The 25,438-nt window shown below is 36.7% G+C and overlaps 2 protein-coding genes across 2 annotated transcripts; both read right to left on the bottom strand.

Annotated features, from left to right (window-relative positions):
• Nucleotides 1–11,136: 11,136 nt before the first annotated feature.
• On the bottom strand, nt 11,137–17,299 carry LOC129265936 (uncharacterized). The gene is made up of 3 exons (XM_054903841.2): nt 16,737–17,299; nt 15,240–15,474; nt 11,137–12,792 (listed from the first exon to the last, which is right to left on the bottom strand). The coding sequence occupies exons 1-3, from the start codon at nt 17,297–17,299 to the stop codon at nt 11,137–11,139; spliced, it is 2,454 nt and encodes an 817-aa protein (XP_054759816.2).
• A 1,234-nt stretch (nt 17,300–18,533) lies between these two features.
• On the bottom strand, nt 18,534–21,383 carry LOC129265426 (photoreceptor outer segment membrane glycoprotein 2-like). Its single transcript, XM_054903420.2, has 3 exons — nt 20,582–21,383; nt 20,055–20,289; nt 18,534–19,281 (listed from the first exon to the last, which is right to left on the bottom strand). Exons 1-3 carry the CDS (start codon nt 21,184–21,186, stop codon nt 19,120–19,122), a joined length of 1,002 nt encoding a protein of 333 aa, XP_054759395.2. The 5' UTR covers nt 21,187–21,383; the 3' UTR covers nt 18,534–19,119.
• Between the last annotated feature and the right edge of the window lie 4,055 nt (nt 21,384–25,438).

The raw sequence follows: 25,438 nt of genomic DNA, 5'->3' as shown, positions 1-25,438 counted from the left end.
GATGATTTTTTTTTTTTACATTTTCCATTTCTCTATTATGATAGGTCATGATCAAGCGTGGAAAGAAGTATACTCAAACCAGAGATCAAATTAAGGTAGAATTTTTTCACTTATGAAATTAGATTTGAAAATCTTTCTTTATTTTGCATCGTTTCCATATTGTGTTCCAAGCCATCTTTTCGTTTTTATTTGTATAACATGAAATGAGAAAGACTAACATTTTCTGTTCCTGGGACTAACTAAGTCTATTATACATGGATAAACTGATTATCTCTTGGGTCTTCTTCGTCCCTTTTCAAATACATACATTAGGTGAGAGGAAATTAGAATAAAATCTGTTTTGTTTGATACAAAGACGAACAAAAGAAAGGGAAGTAATATTGTTATCAATCGTCGGTATAATAATACACCTAAGACCATTGGCGGCGGAAGCCAAAAATTTTATGGGGGACCACCAAAATTTTTTGACAAGCAAAAAAAAAAAAAGGTTATCTCAACCAAAAATTTGAGGGGGGACGCAGGAAACAAAATTGACAAGCAAAAAAAGAAAGAAAAAAAAAGGTAATCAACAAAAAATTTAGGGGGGATCGTCTCCCACCTAAAATTTAGGGGGACACGTCCCCCCCCCCCCCCCCGCCGCCTATGCCTAAGACTGGTAATGATAATATACATCAATTCACCACCCAAATCCCACCCTATAATACCAATTCATTATAAAAGAATATGTTATGCAACACTTGATTTTCTATCAAAAAAATGTATACGAATTCTCTCGTGTTAAGAAAAAAAAACACTTCACACATTCTATGACCAGCCAAATGGATTCAAACACAACTGTTTTACAAAATAAATATTCTGCAAATTATGTCGAAATTGAAATTGTTTTGACTGTTTGATTTGACTCTTTATTATAATTTTTGTTAGTCAACTCAATATTTGGTTGAAGAGACCCCTTTAAGAAAGGATTCTGACAAAGACCATTCACTATTAGGCTCATCAGAATATGAACGATCAAACCACACTTGTACACTCCAGTTGAACTTCATCGTCGACGTCAAAAATATTTGACCCCACTGAGAGCTGAAGCATTCCTAACGGTTTGACTTTGTCTTTGACGAAACAATTAACAATGTTATTTTAATGGATTTTAGAAGACTTAAGTCAAGGCACTACAAGGAAATAGCTCATATTAAATAATTTATTTTTATAAATCATTCACCATTCTCTGCAGGAGTGGACTATCCTTGTAATCAATTCTCCAAATCCTCCGACTAGACATCACAAACCCCTTTAACACACTCCCGGGGTGCTTTCCAAGACAGCGATGCATCCTTCGTTTCTGTTGATGAGGATGATGATGATGTTGCTCCTGCTGCCGTTGTTGTTGTCGTTTATTCTAAGTGATGCGTTCAGGATTCTATCGAGATGGAGATGAGGGTGAGAAGCAGTCTCGGACAGCTGTTCGTGTCAGGACACCCTAATGAGGTTTACAAACTAGAAAATACTTGACATGAAAGGTCACATCCTCAGTTACACACGATCTCCGATATGATGGCGGGGGTGGAAGTAGGCTGGGTAGGGGTGTTTTGGAAAATATTTTTATCGTTGTAGAGCGAGTGGTGTGTATATCAATCGAAGTATATTCGCCGAACTTTATATGAGGGACTTCTTTACTCTAGGATTCTGAGAAATGAAACAAATTATCAACTCAATGTCATGACCAAAAGTTTGTCCCATTCATGTGGCTTAATCTGAACTTCGCTATACAATCAATGTCCCAGTCAGTGGCGTAACAGGCGGGGGGCAGGGGGGGGGCAAGCTGCCCCCTGGCGGATTTCACCGGGAAAATAAAAAAAACGGGAAAAAGAGAAAAGGGAGGGAGAAAGAAAGACAAAGGGGAAGGAAAGGGGAAAAGGAAAGGAGGAAGGGAAAATGAAAAATGAAAAATGAAAAGAAAACGAAGATTTCTTTTTAATGGAATTTAAAGGAAGGAAAGCGGGAAAAGGAACGAAAGAAAACATTTGAGAAAGAACAAATCATTCCGAAATAAGCCTATGTAATGCAATAGCATGATTGGAAATAAATTAAAAGATGACAAAGTGGCAAACAATAGCAGGAAACGAAGGTAGAATGAAATTAGTCAAAAAATAAAATTGGAAAACAAAGAAAAGGGACAAGAAAAAAAAATTAATAACACGACCGGGCTGCCGAGGATTGAAAATTAAGAGCGGGAAGAAAGATGGACAGCATACAACATTGTACTATAAGCTTTCTAAATTTTATGCAAATAAGCTACCGGGGCTTTGCCCCAGACCCCACGCAGTAGGGGCTCTTCATCTATAACCTTCAAATGGCTCTATAACGCCCCCTGTAGGGACCCTTCCTACATTAAGCTTTATGTTCAATCACTGGCGTACAGGCGCGGGGGGAGGGGATCTTGGTTCCACGCAAAAGAGGAAATAAAATAAATTATAGGAGACAACATATAATGAAATGAATAGAAACAATGAAATGTGTTATTTGCTGAATAGAATGGAAAAATCTATTACATAATTAGAATTTAATTTCAATAGGCAATTTTTTCCAGCTCGCTGGCGACCTTTTTTTTCCTACATTGCTATGTTTTGCCCCCTCAAAATGTTTGGTTCATTACGCAACTGGGTTGAATAAATGTGTTGTGTAAAAGCTATAAATTCTGTATATACCCGCAATTTGATTTAAAATAGCGGCAATCTGCGAGGTTTAAATGGCTTTGATATCAACCGCATAGCACTGCCGTATATGGAAGGGTTGGGCCATGGCCCCAACAGTTCTACAACCAAGAAAAAAAAAGGAAAGAAAAAGAAAAGCAAAGTAAAAGTGTAGGTTATGATTTTATTTACTGAATATAATGTCAAAAAGGTATCTCAAAGTTATATTCTTCGCTCGCTCGGGATTTATATTAAAGTGATTGGTTAACAAAAAAAAAATCTGAGCTAGGTCACACTTGTCACCTGTGTCTGTGATATGTTACAAAAATGAAGCCCAGAAAAATTGCGTTCGAAAATAATTATTTAGTGCTTCAAAAATTGAAATATATAGTGACCGAAAACACCATCTTAATTTCATCCCATACACTTATGTGTACTGTTTAGGCGTCTATAAGACGCCTATTTACAAAATCGGGGTTTGCCTTGTAGTTTTAGCTTTTCATTCTCAATAATGGTTGTTTTCAGGGTTTATTGGTTCTAATACATGCACTTGTACACATGTTTCATCTTGGTTTGAGAATTTTTTAAATCGGCTGCTCACAAAGTTAAACAATACCTTTAAGCAGCTTTTTAGCACATGCGCCATACTGCGCCCCTCATTTTTTTTACTCTTCACGCTACTGCCGCAAAGAATCCTGTTCACAGTGGCGTATAGACCACAAAAAAGAAACGGAAAGAGAGAAGAGTGAAATATATTATTTTCATGTCAAAATCTATCACAAACTTGGATTTTTGTATTGAAATTGTCAAAAATTTTGCTCGCTCGCTTCGCTCGCTCACATTTTCAAAAAAAAAAAAAATATAGATTCTGCCCGATACGCAATTACACCATTACGCCTGTTCATACCATGATATGATCGGGAAATTTTTGGCTTTGCCCCCCCCCCCCTGGCCACCGACCCCTGTTACGCCGCTGGTCCCAGTTAGTTTCTTGTTTAATCGTGGTATGAAAATGTGATATTCATGGGGCTACCCCCCCCCCCTCTCTCTCACTCTCTCTTTCTGTCTCTGTCTCTCTCCCCATCCCCCATCTCTGTCTCTCCGCCTCCACCAATAAGAGCTGAATAAGAACTATAATGAAATTTGATTTAGATTTCACTTTTACCCTTCCAAGCTGCCAGCCTCCATACCCTACCTAAGGAGTATTCCAATACTACCTGACGTTTTAAAGCCTTATATTTCACGGCTTTTCTATCTGCGCGACTTTTGTGACATGAAAACCAGGTTCTGATGACGGGAAGGAAGTATGACGTCATAGACGGTCGTAAGTCCCAGGCTACATCCACAAAGAGCTGGAAGACGAATCGGATTATGGAAAATATCTGATGACGTAAATTGGAGAACCAATTTTGGATCATCGCTTGCTGTCTTCTCCCAACATCACCAAATACTCCCTCCCTTTTCTCTCGTTTGATACAGTAATACCACACAGTATAGATCAAAGAATAACAAAAAGAAAGAAAATGACAAGGAAAAGTGGAATATTACATCATATCTGAATACTTTGTCTAAATCCATCAACAAACTTGCATTAAGAACGGTAAAAGTGTGTGTTTTTAGAGCTTTTGCTCAATCTGCCATATTCAATTCAATTTATTCAACCATAAATATATGTATATATAAATCATTCAGTGTACATAATTATGCAATAAATAGTACAAAATATGGCAAGGAACATAAAAAAGCAAATTGCTTGTAGATAATGGCCCCAATTAATATCTAGTCGCTGCACTTTTTTTCATTTTATTTGTACGTTTCAAAACTGCACATGCAGGTGATGTATATTTCTATTGTAATGATTAATTATGAAATGTACTTTGAAAATTTGTGGAATATGAATATATGAATAAATAAATGAATAAAAAATAAATAGCTATTTTTTAAATTTTATTTTCATATTTTCGGGGGGGGGGGGGCTCAATGCGTCAATGACCTACCACTTGCGCCGCCATCCTCGTTTGTGCTGATTTTACATTATCACCATTCGCAAATTCAATCTCTGTAATATTCTTGGAAAGCCAGCGGTGGCTTTTCCCGCCGTCTTGATAGCTTTCTACTCTCACACAGCATTTGGCGCATCGATCGAACCAGTATCTGTCACAAAAGTGTAACGAACTCCTTCAGTATTGCATCCCTGATTATTGTAAGCGATTAGATTCGAACTGTTTATCTCTTGTTCATTAACCTACATTCAGTCGAGGTGTTTAAAGTTGATTAAACTTGATTAAATGTAATGAGCTAAGGGATGGTATGAAGAAAGGGAGACAAAGAGGGTTGTTATAAAGAATGAGCATCGCTTTCTCTGAGTCACAATAATTTAAGAAGCAGCTAAGAAGATGTTTGTTAGATGACATTTCCTTTATTATAATCAGGTAAAAGTTTGGCAGGTTTATTGATTTCTGTTCCTCTCTTTGCAATACTGTTATCACGGTTATTAGGCTTATATTATGATGTCAGTAAACAATGTTAAAGTTTAGGTAGGGTAGGTGTTGCATTCCGTAAGAAAAATCATATCTAAAATTCATTGCATGTTTTCACAAATTTATGCCCAAACTATGCCCATCAAATGTTAAATCCAGCTTCGGATGTTTCACTACCTTGTTGGGTTTTCTTGAACGTTTAGACATATTTATTTGCTTCCGTAAAATTCTGCATAATTGTGCCGTCAACGGTCACTAATATATGGACTATATCACTTTGTATGAATGAATGCCTATTTGACATTGATCGATGAAGAATCAGAAAGATGAATAAGAACCATCGCCTATCTATTCTTTACAACTTAAACTGGTGTTTATTATAGTCATCTGTGTGGGTTTTTTTTATTTTTTTATTAACAAACTTCATTCATATGGCATGAATATTTTGTTTTAAAATATATACAATGATAACATAAACAAAAACATTCATAAGTGTATGTCGTATATAAATCAGTAATACATCGATTTCCAATTATTATAAAGATATACATCTATATACAAAGAGAAATGACTAATTGAAAATTAACATAAAGAAGGTGTAGCATAATGCAATATACATAAGTTATCTAATTATCGAATACAAATCAGGAAGTATTTTGTATTTTCGTTGACCGATTATCTGTGTGCTTCTCTGACTTAACCCTTTTCTTTGCTTAACTTAATCAACGATTTCAGCCTAACATGGCCTAAAGGACCCATACAGCTTTACAGCTGTTAGCATGAATTTGACGAATTACGTGTCCCCTGCATAGCTCCGTACGCCCTAAGGAAGAGGTTCAAGATTCAAGTTTGCTTTATTTCATTTTTCAACTTAACTTAGGGCCTTCTCACACGTGAATCTTGAATCATCATTGTAATGATGATTGAAATTCGTCTTTAGAATCATCAGACCTTTCACACGGAAAATTCGTACCATAATTTGAGTGAAACTTTATACTGGAATTCACCTACGGAGTAGAATTTGAATTCGTGATTGTGATTAGCGTTCGTGATTCTAGTTTGGTTCACACGTGCTAAAAATTCGTCATTAGCCTTATCTTTCACTGGAATCATCATTCAAATTACGATTTTTTTTTTACCTTGTGAAAGGGCGGTCAATTTTACAACATAGGAAATGATAACACAGATATACATGTATGTATATCCAAAGTCATAAGAAGGAAGAAAAGGGGGTGGGGAACACTAGTGCTTATATTATAACGATGTTAGTATACCTGTATACACATAACTGGCAAGACTTTTAACTGGAATTTTAGTGAGCTAATAATGGCATACTTACGTTTTAAAATCATGTTTATTTCATCGCATGTGCATCTTCTCTTGCTGTTAAATAATTGAACTTTGTGTTATGCAGGGTCCAAAGTTCAAATCGTATAATCAAAGATGTTCGCATGCTTTGAAGAATCGCTAGGGAACCATTTTGGATTACGTTACGAAGCTTCGTATTCAAATTATTCACAAAGTCTTGCTGAGTCTAACGAATGGCCTAGTAAAAATCCATTTAATATTTTGCTCGAGGAGAAAAAATAATGTTGTCCCTTCACTGTTTTTAAGTTAGAGATAGATATATATATAGAGAGAGGGGGAGGTGGACGGGTGAGTTCTTGATCGCCCCTAAAAAAACATGAATGACCGAGATTAAAACTGAAATGTCCTTAATGATCCCTTACTGAAGACAATCGTATTCAATGAAGACACAAATAGAAAGTTCTTGGGTTTGATTTGGAATGTATGTCATGCAGAGTTGCATAATGCGTCAATGTTACCCTTGTAGGGGAGCAATCAGGATTGCTCTGGAATGGTCTCTAAAGTTCTTGAAGCGTCGTATATTCTCAGGCTCCGAACCTCCTCTTGTTTTCTCTTTCTCACATTCATTAGTAAGCATCGTCGTCATCATCATCATACATCCTCACCATCAACATTACACATCAGACATCGTCATCATCATCAACATCATCATCGTCGTCGTCGTCGTCATCAATCATTACCATCATCATCACCACCACCATCATCATCATCTTCATCATCATCACTACCACTAACATCATCCCCATTCATCTGTAAAAGCCTACTCGGTTGCTCAAACCCTGACCACATAGCTTTACCCCGTCACCATTCCTCGTGGAGTTATTGTTGACGGTGAGACAGTTTACCATCTTATTTAGATCGTATAATAGACGAGGCGCCAGTGAGCTAAGGATATCATGCAGTGATCATTATACCAAGCTAACCCGCCTCCTTATCATCTTACTCTTCCTATGAAAGAAAGTCGTTTACTGTTTGGTAGAAAATATGTTTTGATTATTGTGTAATTTGTCAGATAACACGAGGGATAATTCGAGTGTTTTGATAAATCAATATATGTTTTCATAATCTACAAAGTGTGGAAAGATGTTTGAGGAAACGGTATTTCTTCCTGAGATCATCATATCAATAAAACATATCTTATTTATTTCTCTATGCGGTTAATTCACAGTAGCAAACACTCTTTAAAATGTTTCGAGTTTGCTGATTATTTTGGGGGTCTTGCATAATTATTTAGAACATGTAGAAAAAGCAGTAATTCAATAAAATTTGTCAAAAAATCCCAAAATGTCCTAGTGTATAACTAAACAGAATCTTTTGAAGCTCATACAGGCTCTGTTTCTATTTGAAAAGGACTCGCTCTGTTTCAATAATTTGGTTCTAGTGGGCAAAGACAGTTGATGATGGAGGTAGATTTGGTCCACAATAAAAAGTAAATAAATCCACAAACGGTCGACTTTTGAAATTTGATTTTCTAGGGCAAACGATTAGTTATTACGGTCTTGTCTTTAGATATCCCTTTAATTACCTTTTTTGTTATTGCGATTTCTTCTAATACCAAGATGAATATGAACTTTTTTTTCCACCATGGACAAAGAATCAATCCCGGTAGTGCATTTATTTGTAAAAACCATGCAATGTCAGATTCAAACCATAACACATACAAATCATGTGGTAAAAAAGGCTGAAGGCCATCCCTGTATCATAAATATAATTCAAATAGTTACAAATTGTGCTGCTCTGAAACTGATAGTCATCGAAAATCATCACTAAGATATCGAATGTTTTCGAAAACGCGTATCTCGGTTTAAAAAGTAAATGATTGACACTGTATTATTTCGCCTATTTCAACGGCATTGCACATCGATTTGCTTTGCTGCAAGCACCTCATAATTTGAGCTCGAATTATTTTTCCCTCTCAACTTTAACTCTGGACTACCCTACAGGGCTCCTTCTTGAAATAAACAATGATCTATACCAGTGGCGTACCTAGGATTTTCCACAGGGGGGGGGGCAAAACCGTCCGCCAAAAAATTTGACAAGCAAAAAAAAAAAAAAAAAAAAAAAAAAAAAAAAAAAAAAGGTCTTCGATCACAAATAAAGGATTTCGTATCAGAAAAAATTTGACAAGCAAAAAAAAAAAAAAAAAAAAAAAAAAAAAAAAAAAAAAGTCTTCAAGCTCGTCAGGGGGGCATTGAAGGTCTTAAAGCTCGTCAGGGGGGGCAAAAAAGGTTTTTCAAGCCCGTCAGGGGGGGCAAAGATACGTTTTTTGCATGGGTTGTGACTCGTCAGGGGGGGCAGAGTGCCCCCCCTGCCCCCCCCCCCGTAGGTACGCTAGTGATCTATACTCTATCACAAAGAGGTTCATCGAAAATGTGATACTTGAGGAAAGTAGAAGATTTAAGACATCGTGACGAATCTTGAAACCGAGTATCCCGTCTCCCATGATGCATAGCGATCTACTTTTAAACGATTATTACCGGTTATCATTGCGATAATGTGTATCGGGTCAAGGTTAGAGTGATCATGGGGTACTAATTAAATTTGGAGTGGTTTATGACCGACTTGATGCCAACCGGACGCGTTGCAAGCCGGGCATCGCTTTGTTCACGAGAAAATAATATGTTATCTTGCATGTATTGACCACCAAACTTTAAAATACAAATGCATTTAAATGTAATGGGAAGTTACATTTATTTTCATACGCCCGATTCTACACACACTTAATAAAGGAAACAATCAAATATACATGTCATATAATTCATACATTAAAGTCATATCATAAAAATCAGTATTACACACTATGAAATTAAGGTTCGTGTTTGCACCCTAAATGCAACACTTGCAAGTAGCAAAACCTTTTGGGGTGCATTCTATTCTTATAAAATAGGTGAAACAGATGTAAAATTTCAATTTTGTACTTGTTTTAGCTAGAAAATGTTCATTTTTAGCCTAAAACTTGCGACATTGCAACTTATAGTCTGCGTATAACTTCATGAATTAAAAAGGTGCAAATTCCTTTACCTGTAAGCCTACATCTGTGCAAACTTTATTGTAGCTATATAACGGCACAATTCAAGGTGCACGACAGCACCCGGTGGGGATGTAATTGTAAATCAAACCTACATTAGTGTGCATAATACATAAAAGATAGACAATCACTAAATGCAAATTTATACAGAGTGACAGTAGGGTCTTAGGGTTGTTTATGGGACAGGGACATTATAATCCGAATTTAAATTTCATTATTTCTTTTCTATTTTAGTATCATGGTTGGATATCAACCATTGTTTATTTCTTGTTTTATACGTTTATTCAAATTTTCTTGCCCTAGTTATTTCATCCCTTGGGAAATCATAGACGCGACCATCTCGCTTGCCCCCCCCCCCCCCCATTCAGTCTCCTGTATGTTGGCCCGGAGTCGTTATGGCAGTTAACATTCATTGCACAATTGCCATGAATGTAAATTTATTTACATTAATTATTGACCATGCCATGGGGGTAAAACTCCTATTCATTCAAAAAATATATAATAGTAATGACTATGATGATGTTAAGAATTATGATGATATAGATGATGTGAGTTTCAGTACAAAGGGGGTGGTTTTACTTTTTTTGGGACTATATGATGGTTACGATATTTTAGCCTGAAATTTCTCCGCAAAGTTCATTTGTAAAATCAAATGTTAACGCTAAATGAGCTGGAATGGGATATACCTTAAACTTGTTCCAATCATATAAATGTCTTTTTTTCGAGGGACCTGAAGAATGACGTCAATTTGTCTATCTTGATCTGATTGCATTTGCTCGAAAACACTTCAAATTAACTGCCGCTGGGGGCGCAAAAACACTATGTAGCCACCTCCTCATGTTGGAGTCCATGCGTGTCTGAAACTCTTGTAACTTCTCTCAAACTATTTCACTTACTTTGAGGGCATTAGTTATTCAGATCACGGCACAACCATTATCGATTACCCCCTTTACACTTGAAGAGGGTATCTTTTATCGAGATCGAGGGAAAACGAACAAAACATCCGAATGGAGAAAGGACATGGAGTTTGTAACCATCTAGAAAACAGCAAATAATTTTTCCCCTCAAAATAATCAAATTTAGAAAATAACACAAGCAACAAGGGGAATGTACCGTTACACAAATATTCAGTGATTTTCACTACCAAATTCCTCTGCGTCAATTAGATACAACAAATTCGGCAGATAATAACAATAGTACGTGAAAATCTCTGAGTTTTTTTGTTTCATTAAATACCCCCCGATGGGGAGTTTTGGGAAAATTATCACCCCTGCAGCATACTAAGCTATGATAAGCTATACAAAGAAAAAATGATGTTGTCGATAATGTGTCAATTTGAATATAAATCAATATGGAAAGAAAAGGTGTAAGTCTTGTAAGAAAGCATCTCCACCTCTTTTCCAATTCAAAACCTTGAAAATTAGCCATCATTCCCTGTTCTCCGTCAAAAGACAGATCCGATAACTTCTATTAAAGAAAATTAAAAAAATTGGGTAATACATTTACCCTCCCTTCTCAGCATTTTGTAGCTGAAAAGTTCGCCATGGATCAGAAACTTGAGCAATAACTATCATCGTAATAGTGGTGTATCTGAGGATATACTTGTATCCCATTCGTCCGAGTCTCCGGAAATAGAACCAGTTTCCAAATCAAGAGAGCTGCTCTCCGATGATGACGTTGACGATATGGTTTCCTCGGTATCTGAACTGCCGCTATACGACGTTTCGCTTTCACTAGATTCAACAATATTATTATTTTTGTTCCTCGACCGTTTCATCTTGGTACCACCTCGTTTTACAGGTGACCTACCTTTCCCCGCCTTTGCTGTACCTTTCTTCCATTTGGGGGCACTTTTGGTTTTTCCCATGGATTTTGGCCTACTTTTCATGCTTTTCGTTGGGCTTCTCTTAGGACTTCTCTTGGGACTTCTCTTGGGACTTCTCTTGGGACTTCTCTGGGGGCTCCTCTTTGGACTCTTCATTGGTTTTCGCTTTACAGATTTCGATTTAGGGCTTGTCCTAGACTTGGTGGGGCTTCTCGATTTAGGACTTGCCTTGGACTTTCTCGTTGAAGCGGATTTAGTCTGCTTCGTTTTGGCACTTACTTTCTTCTTGCTCGGGCTGGCACTTCCCCCTCGTTTTGGAGATGATTTCACACTTTTCTTTGGGCTCTGTTTTGGTGCTGACTTTTTAGGGGTACTAGTTTTTGGTTGCTTGCTTCCAGTTTTCTTTGATGGAGGTTTGTCAGGTCTCGGAGGACCCTTTTTGCCTGCCTTCGTTTTTCCACCCGGAGATGATTGCGATGGTGGTTTGCTGGGTCTAGGAGGTGCTTGTTTCTTTGGAGAAGCTTTCTTGCTAGGTGGTGGGCCGTCTGGTCTTTTGGGCGGACCTGTAGCTGGGCGTGACGGAGGAGCTCCTTTGGGCCGTTGAGGTGGAGGGCCTTCTGGTCTCTTTGGTGGAGGACCGCCAGGTCTTTTCGGTGGAGGACCACTTGGAAGTGCAGGAGGCATCGGAGCATCTGGTGGACCACTTGGAAGCATAGGAGGCAACGGCGCATCAGGAGCTGTATTATAAAGATCCGCCATGCCCCCTGGAGCATATGCTTGCATGTTGTCATAAAAGTCGTCTATTGGTGGAGGGGCATATGCTGGAATATTCTCATAAAGATCTTCCTCTGCCGTGGGGACATAAGCTGGAATGTCGTCATAGATATGTTCTTCGTCGCGGCGAATCGGTTCTTCGTAAGGGGACTCACTTTCGTACTGATTAATGTTTTCGTAGATTGGTTCATTCTCGTACTGATTAATGTTTTCGTAGATTGGTTCACTCTCGTACGGCTTAATGTTTTCGTAGATTGGCTCACTCCCGTACTGACCATCGTTCTCATATGGATTGTAGCTTTTTGTCTGATTAGAGGCATACGCAGTGACGGGCTCATCAAATTCTTCATCAAATGTCGAATCATCTAGTAAAGTGTCGTACCCTTCTTCAGCATCCAAGTCATGATCTTCAAAATCTTCCATGGATCCTCCTAGGCCACCTTTATCTTTTCCAAAAGGAACATCTCCACCACCTTTCTTCGGTTTTGGGCCGTCCCCTTTTGGCGGTGGAGGTGGTCCGTCTCCCCCTGGGCATAGGAATCCTGGTGTAGGCGCCTCCGGGTCTCCCTCGGCTATGGCACCAGCTATTGAGGTCTGAAGGTAACGGGCAAGCAGAAGAGCCAACACCTGAAACAGGGTATCGTATAAAGTGTCTGATTAGTCAAGGGTACGAATTTCTCCGCCCAGATGTGATGATCGTGGATGTTATGTTGAGATCATTGTATAGTTACTCAACTTTTCTTTCTCAAAATTATGGTGGTTCGGCTGAAGAAAGACAAACAAATGTGTTTTTCCATTACATAACAAAAAGAAGCACACATGTATGTACATGCATCATGTCCAGACAAGTTGTAAATTCGGGCAAGAAGGCAATTTGAATAATACAAATTTAATTCAATTGGAATAACCATAATTTCGGTATTGAAGTATTGTTGGATAATTTCACAAATAAGAAATTTTAAGTATCCTTTATGTGTTCTTCAATGGTTAAATTTTTGGAAATCTAAAACCGCAATACAGGGGGGGGGGGGGGTGCCTGACACCAAACCCAAATCCAACTTTTTTTTTAGAAAAGAGAATTGCTAACAATAGTACAAAATATGTGTATTGGTGCTACTTAATGAATGAATTTATTTATTTTCCCACTGGGCATTTTACCTGACATTACCCGGGTTGTAACAGGTAATAACATGAATATTACTACGGTAACAACAGTGGGTAATAACAGGGAAATAGTAGACCAATCCTTCCCTCTTATTACCTGGACCTGATATTACTCCATTTACCCAATATTTCTCAGTATGATGTAACTACTATTTCCAGCATTTTAATGATATCACCACCTCATATTACTCTGTTTACCCAATATTACCCAATTAATGTCGGCTCATTAAAAAAACAATTAGTGTCATTAGGGTCATTGAAGCACATTTTTACAACTCCATACTCTAAGCCATATCATCTTATCCTATCCCAAAATCCTACATCCTAATCCTAATCCTATCCTACACCTATCCACCAAACCCTGTCATTTACTTCTATATATTGAGCGAGTTTACAACACTTGACAAATTATGGTTAACAATTATTCAACCCTAAAACATTTTTCTAAAATTAATGTCATGATTATGACTAATATGATATATAAACTACACATTTTTCTGAAAATTTTCTGGGTGGAATAATTGCATAAACATATACACATTAATTATTACAGCTATATTAGCTAAAATTTTGGCCATTTATTGTAGTAATGAATATTCATGAGTAACTAATATTCCCAGCATTTTCCTGATATTACCATCTGATATTACTCCATTTACCCAATATTAATTGGTTCCGCATGGGTTGGAGGTCTCGTTTCCATCTGAGTCCTATCTGGGCACCATGTGGGTTCAAGTATATGTTTTCATCTGGGTTCCATGTGGGCCCATATGGGACCCAGATATCCCAGATAAGAACCGTATGTGATCCAGATACTTTGCTGTCTGGGAATGGAAGCGTTTCAACATTACCCATTACCCCTTATCAACCTGTTTGTAACTGGGTAAAATGTTGGTTTCATCAGGGTGATAACAGTAATTTTTTGGACTTTGAAAATTTCGCTGGGATTGCTGTAAGATTGCTCTTATTACTAAAGTTTGCAATGTTATAACCAATCAAAGTCATTCAACATTACCCTTATTACCCCTCATCACCCTGTTGTAACTAGGTAAATGTAGGTTTCATCAGGGTGATAACAGTAACAGGTATCAACAGGAATTATAATTTCGGTAATAACATGGTAATAACGGTAATATTTGGTGTTACTCAAATTTCCGGGTGATATTACCGGTAATAACCGGTAAAATTGGTAATCGGTAACAAATTGCCCAGTGGGTTTTGTTGAGAAACTTTTTTTTTTGCTTGTCAAATTTTTTACCTACGTTTATCCCAAAATTTCACGTGGACCCCCCTAAATTGTTTTCCTTCCGCCGCCAATGGGTAAGGGCCATGTTATTACAACGATGGTAGATTAATTCTTTCCATACATCTTTTAGGAAGCTGGAGCCACTTTCAGACAATTCCACTCAACGCCCATCCCCACCCCCTTCCCCTTATATAGATGTCATCTATATAACTCGATTCTCTTAACGAAGTGGCCCCTCTCGAAACAGCTAGGGGTATTGAAGATCTTAAATAAATTCATTCCAAAATTTAAATAAAAAAAAATTCATTTGATGTGTTATTAGATATTAGTATCCATATTGTCATTTTTTTAAATGTATTTAATATCGTTTCTCATTAACTTCAATCAGGGTTCATACAACAAAAATACAATAATACATAATATCAACAAATATTTACGATTGTCATTATTGTTACCCTCTAAAACAAGTCAAACTGAGTAGTCAGCTGACCGGTAACTGATATATAAATTATAGCTATTTTTTTTTTTTTATATTTCTAAAGAATAACAGTTGCACCTACGTGTATAGCTGACCCTTTCACAAAGTCACTTTAAATTAGTTTGTTTTATAAAGTATACCATCCGCCGTTTTCAGGAGGGGTTGAACAAAAATGTCAACACATACCTGTACTCCTAGCAAACCAAACGATGCTGCTCCCAGCTGGTTGAATTTCGATCCAAAGTACTCCATAAGCTGTTCCTTGCAACCAACAGGGTGAAGGGTGAGGTCGGTCTGGTAGTCGTAGTTGTAGTGGATGTCGTTATCCTGAACTTGATGGTGGATGCAAGGGCGTGGTGATTTCGGTCGACAGCACGAGAACGGAACATCATCGGTTAAATAATTGCCCGTCGTCATCTTACTGCCATCAAGAAAGAAATATATATTATACCCAGTTGTTGTGTGTCCGGACGATCAATTTTAGAAAGTCATTTGGAAAAATTTACAAGCTAAGTTTCATAAATTTTTAGTACAAAGTGTTAGGAAATATTATAGAGAACAAAATAGAAGATGATTACAACTATTGAATTCATATTTTTAGTGTAATCCAAAGACAAAAAAGAAGGCTTCAAAAATATAAAGTGTCCGGACACCCGAACCCCCATCCTACGACTTCTAGATATTAATTGAAATTTGTATGTTTGTTTGTTTGTCTCCTTGTTTGTTTTATCAACACTTTATCTGAGTCATAATCGTACTTAAATTATGTGAGCATGAATGAGAATGGAATCTAGGCCTATATCCAAAAAAAAATCGTCAGTATTCGGTGTCTAGGCCCGTCATTAGCGATAATTTTTTTTTACAAGAGTATAATTATCTTTGGAGTCAAAGGTCCCTTCACATATTTTCTTCTGCATGGATAATACGTCGGATAATACTTTGTCGAATAAAACATCCGATAACTGCTTTCATAAAAAAATGTCCCTGGTTTTCTAGAATAAAATCAAAGGCTTAAGCCCATTTTTTTCTCGGTTTTATCTGGCAATTTTATATACCTAACTATGCACAAATGTGTTGATTTCGACCTATATATTCCCCAGACTTGATGGGCAATTCTATTCTGCTTTCCAATGCAAATCCGTTAATTCGTAACTGATTTAAATTATTTTGTATTATGTTTCAATGGAAATTAAATAAAGAATTGAAAATGAAATTTGAAAACTGCATGATATTACATTGGAATTCTTTATTTTTAATAATCTCCAACGTTGTCGATGGTCCCCTATTTTTCGAAGTGCTTAAAATGATCTTATAGGGTAGGATGGGGGGTCGGGTGTCCGGACAGTTTATATTTTTGAGGCCTTCTTTTTTGTCTTTGGATTGCACTAAAAATATGAATTCGATAGTTGTAATCATCTTCTATTTTGTTCTCTATAATATTTCCTAACATTTTGTAATAAAATTTGATGAAACTTCACTTGTGATTTTTTCCAAATGACTTTCTAAATTGATCGTCCGGACACACAACCTGTCCGGACACACAACAACTGGGTATATACTTACATTCAAAACCTATAGGCCTAAGTAACAATTATTTTTTATTATTATTATTAAATTTATTTATTTCTCGCTAGTGTTTATAGATCATAATCATATCGCAATCAAATCATAATCACATCATACCTCTGTATTTTGCTGTTGGAGATATCCAAGAAATTGTTGCTAATCCACTGAACATCGAACCAGTCTTCATATCCATTATTACCACAGCATGTATTTTTAATTTGAAGCATGTCGATGTCATATTTCAGAGTGCTGTCTTCGTGGTATTTCCCCATCGCCTTGATGAGGCCATTATGAAAAGACCTCGAAAGATGGTGTCGATGAGCAAAACACATGCTTCCCGCTGTGAGCAAGGCGATGAGAACGACAATGAGAAGCACAAGGATCACCATCAGCAGACTGCGAAGCTGTTTTCTATTCACGGGGTTCCCGACGTCGAAAGCGACCTTGCTGCCGGCGAGGTTAACCAATGCGGTGAGTCCTCCGACGACCATGAGGACGATGGGAAGGACGTTGCCGTCGTATCCTTCGACTAAACTGACTTTAGTCTGGAGAGTGAAACGGAGAAAGAATCCCACAGTGCAGAGTCCTACTGCGCCTAAGAGAGTGATGGTGTGAAGGATGACGAGGAGGATGGCGATTGTCTGCCTTCCTCCTTCAGTCAAATTGATTGCTAAAACCATATCTCCTGTCCCAACACAACCAACAGCCTAAATTCTTGAATGATAACTTATTTTTCACCTGATTTGGTGACCCCTTAATCCTAACCGTTTCTTGAGCTTATTACAAAGATAACGTCATCAAAATAGGAAGGCTGAAAGCGCTAAGTGCAAAATAATGTTAAAGTTGCGTGTGGAGTCTATGAAAAGGCGCATCCTTTGTTTTACGCGCCTGTACTACAGGTACGTGTGTGAGATGCGCTTCAGCTTCATCATGCTGCGCGCGCTGCGAGCTTTTATCTTTATTATTCTATTTCTTTCCTCTTATGTCTCTTGTTGCAAAAACATATTTGCGATCAATTGCAAATATTCTGTTGCAATTTTACTAATGATAGATCACCGTTAGCTGTAGCAAATCAGATTAAACTTCTTGTTTCAAGGAGCAAATTAGCAATCAATCACTAATTTGCAATTAACTGCAAGACATATGATTGATTTAGGGACCAAAAATTGACTTGCAATTGATCGCAAGTTTCTTGCAACACCCCATTATTCTTTTCACTTTTGAAATGTAGGCCTTATATTAAAAAAAATCCTAGATACGGGAGTTTATCAATTTTCTTCTTCAAGCTGGTAGAATATTAGATTACCGATACTCAAATTTAAATAGGCGAGTTCTTTCGACAAACAATATTTTTTTCTTATTTCTTAAATTGGCAATTATGAGTTTACATTTTCCCTCCAAAACAACAATATTTAATTAAAGGGGTTGGTAATATTCTAAATTACCTTGGACGCTTGGAAGTTGACAAAACATCGCAACAAGAAAATACTGATTGTTAACCCATTGCCGATTTTACTTAAGCCAGTGTTTATTTTGTTGTTTCATTACAAAGCCTATAGGAATCACAATGGGTGATTTCAAGTCCGGTGTTGGCCTTGGTGTTGGTGTTGAAATTTGGATTGCATCCCCTAGCTCCAAAACTTATTCAGGAGTTTGTAAAGCTGATCCAGATCACTTTATTTATGCATACATCTCAACAACTAGTGAGTGGATTTTCGGGACCATCTTCATTTTATGTTTGATTTTATTATCGTGTAAAAATTGACCTAACACCTACACCAAAAGTTAAACACTGAACTTGAAATCACTCAATATCCATTGGTCAACGGTTGATCTCTCCTAGAATTACTTTTATACTTTGAGAAAAAAGTGGAGAAAAAAAAAGAATTATCACAAAGCAGAACATATTGTTTAATTTGAAGTTAATGTTTAATTCATACCATAGTGACGTAATAAAGTTACTTGCACTTTAGTAATCAGCATGGACCGCATTTTTTTCAAGATCAATAAAAAAACATATAGAACTTACGGGCGAAAGTTTGATCCTATTTAATTTGGCCTTCACCCATACTCCCATCACATGCTCATCTCTGTGCATATATATCTCTATGATCTTATCCTATCCTCATTCAAGAACAAAGTTACCATGCTCTTGAAAGGGAGAATATCTTCAGAGCCCACTGCCAACCTCTGGGGTGATACGACAGATGCTCCTGCGACATTTGCTACGGTCTTGATGTCTTAGAGGGCCTGGGGTTAGAGTTATGATTATATTAGAGCTTTCGGTTCAGGATAATGTAGAGATAAGGATCGGGGTTTATTTAGTTTTGGAGGTTTGGTTTCACGTGTGGCTTGATGTGCAGATTTTTCATCAGAGCTATTTATTGTCGTCGGAGCAAATGTCACGAAATCGCCTGTGGGGCTCACCATCTCAAGGGATGGGTGCACAACTACAATCTTGATGATTTTCCCAAATTACCATTATGTTAACTCCTAAGTTTTATATCACGGCTCCAAGGATCATTGCCGTGATTGCCTTGAACAACGTGACAAGAGGGAATTCTTCAAAGATCCATCCCTTGGCAGTTCTCTCGGGATTGCCACGATCCAGAGCATTGCAGATTGATGAATTCAAGTATTGGGCCGTCAGGAGGATGCTCAACTAATTTTTAAAAAGGGAGGAAGGGGTGAAAGGAGAATGATGGATTTACAAGTGGGCGGCGAAAGGTGGGGGTGAGAGGAGAGAGCAGAGAGAAGAATATGATGTTGATGGTGAATTGTGGTGACGATGATGATGTCGACGATGAGGATGATGAGAAGATGATGATGACGTTGTTAATGATGATGATGACGTTGGTGATAAAGCCATTGATGGTGATGATGATAGTGTATAGAGGTGACGATGATGAATTTGACGATGAGGATGATGATAAAGACGGTGATGATGAGGTTGTTGATGCAAATGGTGATGATGGTCATGGTGACGATGATGACGATGATGACGATGATGATGACGATGATGACGATGATGATGATGATGATGTGATCTTGGTGATGATGATGAAGATCAGCAGTCGATTAAAATCAATGTTTAGATGATAGATAACAAAATGTCAAAGTTATCAGGTACTTAATCATATTAATAGTAAGTGCAATATTCATGTGAAAAGGTTCATGATATGCATGCACGTTTGCCGGGGATCCAATAAGGCCTATCTGCAGACCTCGCAGGTGCCTTCAAGGGTGCCGATTTTTTGGCATCCAGAAGGATGCATTATATTCCCCGCTCCTATGTGTATCCTTACGGATGAATCTTGAGGGTTTTTCTTTTCAAAGTTCCACCCTCTTTGGTGTTATTATGAAGCGTGTGACATTTAGCCAATATTTGTCAATAAGAAGGTTTCATTTTATCTTCACACACGACGTCCATCTTACCTGTAGTCCACAAAGACCCATCACACAGCCACCGATTATATTGAGTTTTCTGTTGAAGTACTCCATGAGCCGATGTTTACAGCCAGTCTTATGAATGGTAAAACTAAGATCGAAGTTGTAGAGGTAGTGGGCATCGTTGTCGAGTACGTTGTGGTGAATACACGGTCGAATAGAGCGCGGATGGCAGCAGGAGAAAGGCGTATCATCGTTGAGGAATTCTGTAGATTCGGTTCCTCTGTAATGGTATATAAAAGGGTTAGTAAGCCACATTAACGTTAATAGGGAATGGAATCAGAATAAATATTTGGAGCAAGAAAAATATCTAAAAAATAATGCGTCTAAAGCGTAAATCATCTACCACATGGGATTTTTCTAAAATTTAAATCTTTGGATTTTTAGTTGGCAGAAGAATCTTTCTTGTTGGTGTTTATCAAAATCTTTAGAATCTGTATTCCAACTTCACAGCATATTTATTTAAAATAATTGCAATGGTACTCTGGCTAGGGCTATATTTTGATTATACCAACCCGTCATCATCGTGTTCATCATCATGATGGGAATCTCGAGCAGGTCTCTTTGAGCCTTCGATATAATCATCATTAATCCACTGTATTCTAAACCAATCTTCATAATCTTCGTTTCCACAACATCCAAAATCCAATTGGAGAGAATCGATTTCCTCCTTGATTTCAATATCGTCCTTGTATCTTTTCATGGCGCTAGTGAGACCATTGTGAAATGATTTCTTCAACGAATGACCGTGGATGAAGGTCATTGATCCTCCTATAAGTAATCCAAGGTCGACGATACAGAGGATGACCACCATAGCAAGCAATGCACTTCGGAGCTTTTCCCTCTTCCATGAGAATGACGCCTCGTGGCCAATCTTGGCAACGACCGGGTTCATGAGCACGGCGATGCCACCGACGACCATGAGGGTGATCGGTAGCTGTTCGAAGTCATAACCTTCGATGAGATTGACTTTGGCTCGGATATGACTTCGTATGTAAAAGCCGACGCCGATGACTAAGGTGCCGCATACGATACCGATGATGATTTGGATAATGAGGAATGAGATGAGACGTTGCCGACACTCCTCACTTATGTGGCAGGGAAAGACCGCTTGCTTCATGACATCTCGTCAACCAAACAATAGCAACAACAACAACAAAAATCAGATTTGCTGGCGATTTATTGTTATTGATCCTAAGTAAATGAGCTTCATGTACAGAAAAGGTGCAATAACTTGCGTTTCAGAACTATGTTCTCCCCGTAAGAGCACGAAGCAAGACTCTTCACTGATTATTCCGCCATTTCAAGTCACAACTCGTGACAAAATAGGCCAATTTTGACAATACCGGACGTCTGCACAACTTAATTACGTCATTGCGTGGTCTGTGGTCAAACTTATCGCGCAATATAAATTGCGCGCTGAGCGTAAATCCGCTACGAGCAGTGAGGGGAGGGGGGGGGGGGTGATAGCAATATTGACCTGAAAATTCAAAAAAAAATTGGGACATCCCCACCCAAGTGTTATCTATATACTGTTGTATATTACCGTGTTCATATACCAAGTTTCACTTCGGGGCCTATCACGATTTTTTTTTCGACGGCTATATTGTATAGAATTTGATGTGAGATGAACTGATAAATGACAGTTAAAATCAATATGCGAGAAGGCGAAGCGAGCAAGCAACTCTTCAGTAGTTGGACAGAATAGTCCAAAAACGTCCTTCAAGTGGTGTGTAATTATCACATTAAGGGCTGTGCATACGAGAGTAATATAACCGTGTACAGAATATATTTTTTTTTCCAAATTTTATTGATTTTCAAGATTTTTTGTAACATTACAAAAACAACAATCATACAGGAATTACATAATTGTATAACATTAAAAGAACAATAATCAAATAGGAATCACTGTAACAATTACCAAAAAAACAAAAACAAACAAACAAACAGACCTGATGTAAAAGCTAAAAAATTAGTCCCTGGTGGTTTGGATTGTCTCATTATTAAAATATAATTATGGATAATTAAAATAAATTCTCAATAGGGGACCATTTTCTATAGTGCGTGTTTTCTTTCTGCTTTTGTTAGCAATTACCAATTCTATATGTCTGATTTTGCAAATGAACGCTTCAAAACATATGAAACTTATTACTAAATTCCTGCATTTCTGAATATAAATGTATCTCTCCAATAAGATAATTAAGTGATTCAGTAATATTTTATGTGGTCCCTTCCAATCCTTTATTAATCCAAAATTCCAAACATCATTCTTTTCCTAGATAGATCCTCATATCTGACAAATAGCTTCAGACCAATTTTATCAACAATTTTAGCACGTCTTAAATCTTCAGCAACCTTGCATTCATAAAAAAGATGTAAAGGAGTTTCAACAGAGGTCTTGCACAATGTGCAAAGTTCTGTCTGAACTTGCTTCATTTTAAATAGACTCTCATTGGTGTAGAGAATATTATGCAAAATTTTAAACTGGAAGACTCTCATTTTAACTTCTATTGTGCATTTAAATGGGAGTAGATACATTTGTGGCCATTCTTTCTCCTCTATCCCATATTTAGTGGAAAATAGGGGCTCACAGACAGGTCTACAGGTCTATCAACATAAATATTTCTAGTTTTTAGTTTTTGAATTTCTACTGTCAAAAGGACGGACTGATCATTTTCATAATCTATTTTCTCCAAGAACATTTGTATCAATAATTGATTAAATGAACTTCCCCATTTCTTCCTGACTAGTGATATTATTGCCAAATATATCATGTAATATTTATGCGGTACTCCTCTTGCTTTCCAAAAATTAAATTGCACTATGTTTCCATGTAGATCAAAAAGTTGATATACATAACATAGACCTGCCTCATGAAAGGCCTTACAGTATACTAATTTATTATCAATAAGAATATATTGATTATTCCAAACAATTTGACTAAGTACACTTGCTTGGGTTCTTTGATCATCACAAAATTGATTATACTCCTTTGTCTTGGACCATGCAAACATCAAGTTGTGATAAAATAAGGGAATTCCAAGAGAATTCAACTGGCTCACAGAATAATATTACTCATAAACGTGTACAGAATATTACAATCTATCCCTTATGGTAATGATAACTATATAGAGGACTATCAAGATTTTTTAATGGCTATATATGGTAATGGTTTTGTAATAAAATATAAAATACTTATACTAATCAAAGCTTATATCTAAAGGCGATCGAGCAATATTTGAATAGTTGAAAGACAGAATGATGACCAAAATCGTCTTTCAAGGGGTGTGCAATTATTGGAGAAAGGCAGCGAGTAAGCGTAGTGAACGATCCTTGTAAAGGTTGTTTCAGTCGTTTGAAATACTATGCATATTATTATAATTACATAGGATAATAAGTGCAAATCATTAATAACGTTTATTTTAGAACAGGAAAAAGAAATATAAAGAGCCATTAAGGATTGAGCAATTCATATTTGTTCAGTGAAAATTCTTTAGCTGAATGGTTATAGGTGAGATGAGAATAAAAATAAATGGTGATTAATAAGCCTTATCTAGGCCATTATCTGATCATAGGCCACAATAATAAACTTCCAAAATCATGGAAATAGCACAATGATGCAGAATAATGAAATGGTAAACATTGCAGAAAGGAATTATTTTAATAATCTATAAGATTATTTTTCAAATTTTGTGAATGAATCATATTTGTAATATTTATTAGATTGTTGTGTTAATCAGCGTGATTTAAAGTATTCTGTAAAAATTGATAAAACTGTAAAGATAACTTATGTGGGAAATATCGCTATCCTAACATGCCTTTCTTTTTTCATCATTCACTTTACTTGAAGTATAGGGTTTAGGCCTATATTTTTGTATAAATTATCTCCCGCTTCCACAAAGATGGTAGGATATGAACCCCGCCTCCAACATTCACCCCAGTGTACTTTCCATTTTTTTATTGGTTTATGATCAACGTTATAACAATATTTAAAAAAATAAATGGACTTATACTTCGCATGATGCAGCGGATATACAATAAGCTAAACGTAGAAGGATTTGTCATGGCCAATTTCTTGTAAGCATTGATTGACCGCGCGAGAATTTTCTTTTTAGAATGCAAAATCAGGCCAATTTAAGAACTTTGACTCCATTTAAAGATGAATTCAGGCATTAACAGTAGGCTACTATTAATATTTTGTTTTAAAAAGTGGGGGAGGGATGATTGCACATGCCACCCCCCTCCGGAAAGTTAGGCAATATTATATCCCTTAATCCCCCCGCCCCGGGATTTACACTTTCATTTAATTTTCTGATAATGTCCGTTTCACTTTTCTCTCATAAAATATCTCCCTTTTTTACAATGTCCACTTTCTCATGACCTTCCACTCTGTACTCTCCAAGTTTTCAAAAGTTGCCTTGTTAATTTGGCTAAATTGATAGGACATATTTATTTGAGATACATGCTCTTCATTTGGGTCCTACATGTTTGAATTTATTAACAAACTTCATTCATATGGCATGAATATTTGTTTTAAAATATATACAATGAAAACATAAACAAAAACATTCATAACTGTATGTCGTATAAATCAGTAATACATCAATACATAGATTTCCAATTATTATAAAGACATATCTGTATACAAAGAGAAATGACGAATTTAAATTTAACATAAAGAAGGTGTAGCATAATGCAATATACATAAGTTATCTAATTATCGAATACAAATCAGGAAGTAAATAAATGTATAACGTTAGAGATATATCTTTGGTAATGGTGGCTTTGGTGGCTTTTAGATAGCTTGAATGCAATTTAAAAAGAAACATGAACTTGATGTTAAAACTCACCCCTCTTATTATTTTATAATCGCTTTGAAGAACTTACAAAAATTATCAATTATGTTTTCATTATCAAGTTTCATTATGAATATAAATTTGTCTTTATCGCTAAGGTTCTTAAACTGTTTATATATTTCAGCTATTTTGTCAAAAAACACCACCCTTTCAGTTGTGTGTACATTACATTTTATTTTCGTGTGATACTCATCCCCAACCCTTCCTGAATTACAATTATTGCATAGCACGTTCTCGAATGTGAGGGTATTTTATCTGGACGTCTATGTCTTCCAGGTTCAATGGGTAAATTATGGGAACTTATTCTGAATCGACAGATGTTTTTCCGTATTTTCTGATTTTGAACAGTTAATATATATTTCTCTGTTTGTATATTATGTTTAAAAAGTTTATAAGTTCTCAATTTATTTTGTTCAACATCATTTGCTCGATCATTACGTAAATCCAATAAGAACTGGCGATTGAAAATATCTTCAACTTTGTGTTTTATTTCTTCTTCTACTACTCTATCACTAT

The sequence above is a fragment of the Lytechinus pictus genome, chromosome 7 (assembly GCF_037042905.1).
Source record: "Lytechinus pictus isolate F3 Inbred chromosome 7, Lp3.0, whole genome shotgun sequence".
Taxonomy (NCBI): Eukaryota; Metazoa; Echinodermata; class Echinoidea; order Temnopleuroida; family Toxopneustidae; genus Lytechinus; species Lytechinus pictus.
This window is presented reverse-complemented; position numbering and strand designations above follow the sequence as displayed.

Coding starts and splice junctions, on each gene's coding strand:
- LOC129265936 (XM_054903841.2), bottom strand. CDS start 17,299: ATGGTTTTAGCAATCAATTTGACTGAAGGAGGAAGGCAGACAATCGCC. Junction 15,475..16,736: donor TCCAACAGCAAAATACAGAG/GTATGATGTGAT, acceptor TCTTGATGGCAG/TAAGATGACGACGGGCAATT. Junction 12,793..15,239: donor TTGGTTTGCTAGGAGTACAG/GTATGTGTTGAC, acceptor ACCCTGTTTCAG/GTGTTGGCTCTTCTGCTTGC.
- LOC129265426 (XM_054903420.2), bottom strand. CDS start 21,186: ATGAAGCAAGCGGTCTTTCCCTGCCACATAAGTGAGGAGTGTCGGCAA. Junction 20,290..20,581: donor GATGAACACGATGATGACGG/GTTGGTATAATC, acceptor ATACCATTACAG/AGGAACCGAATCTACAGAAT. Junction 19,282..20,054: donor TGGGTCTTTGTGGACTACAG/GTAAGATGGACG, acceptor TTTAAAAATTAG/TTGAGCATCCTCCTGACGGC.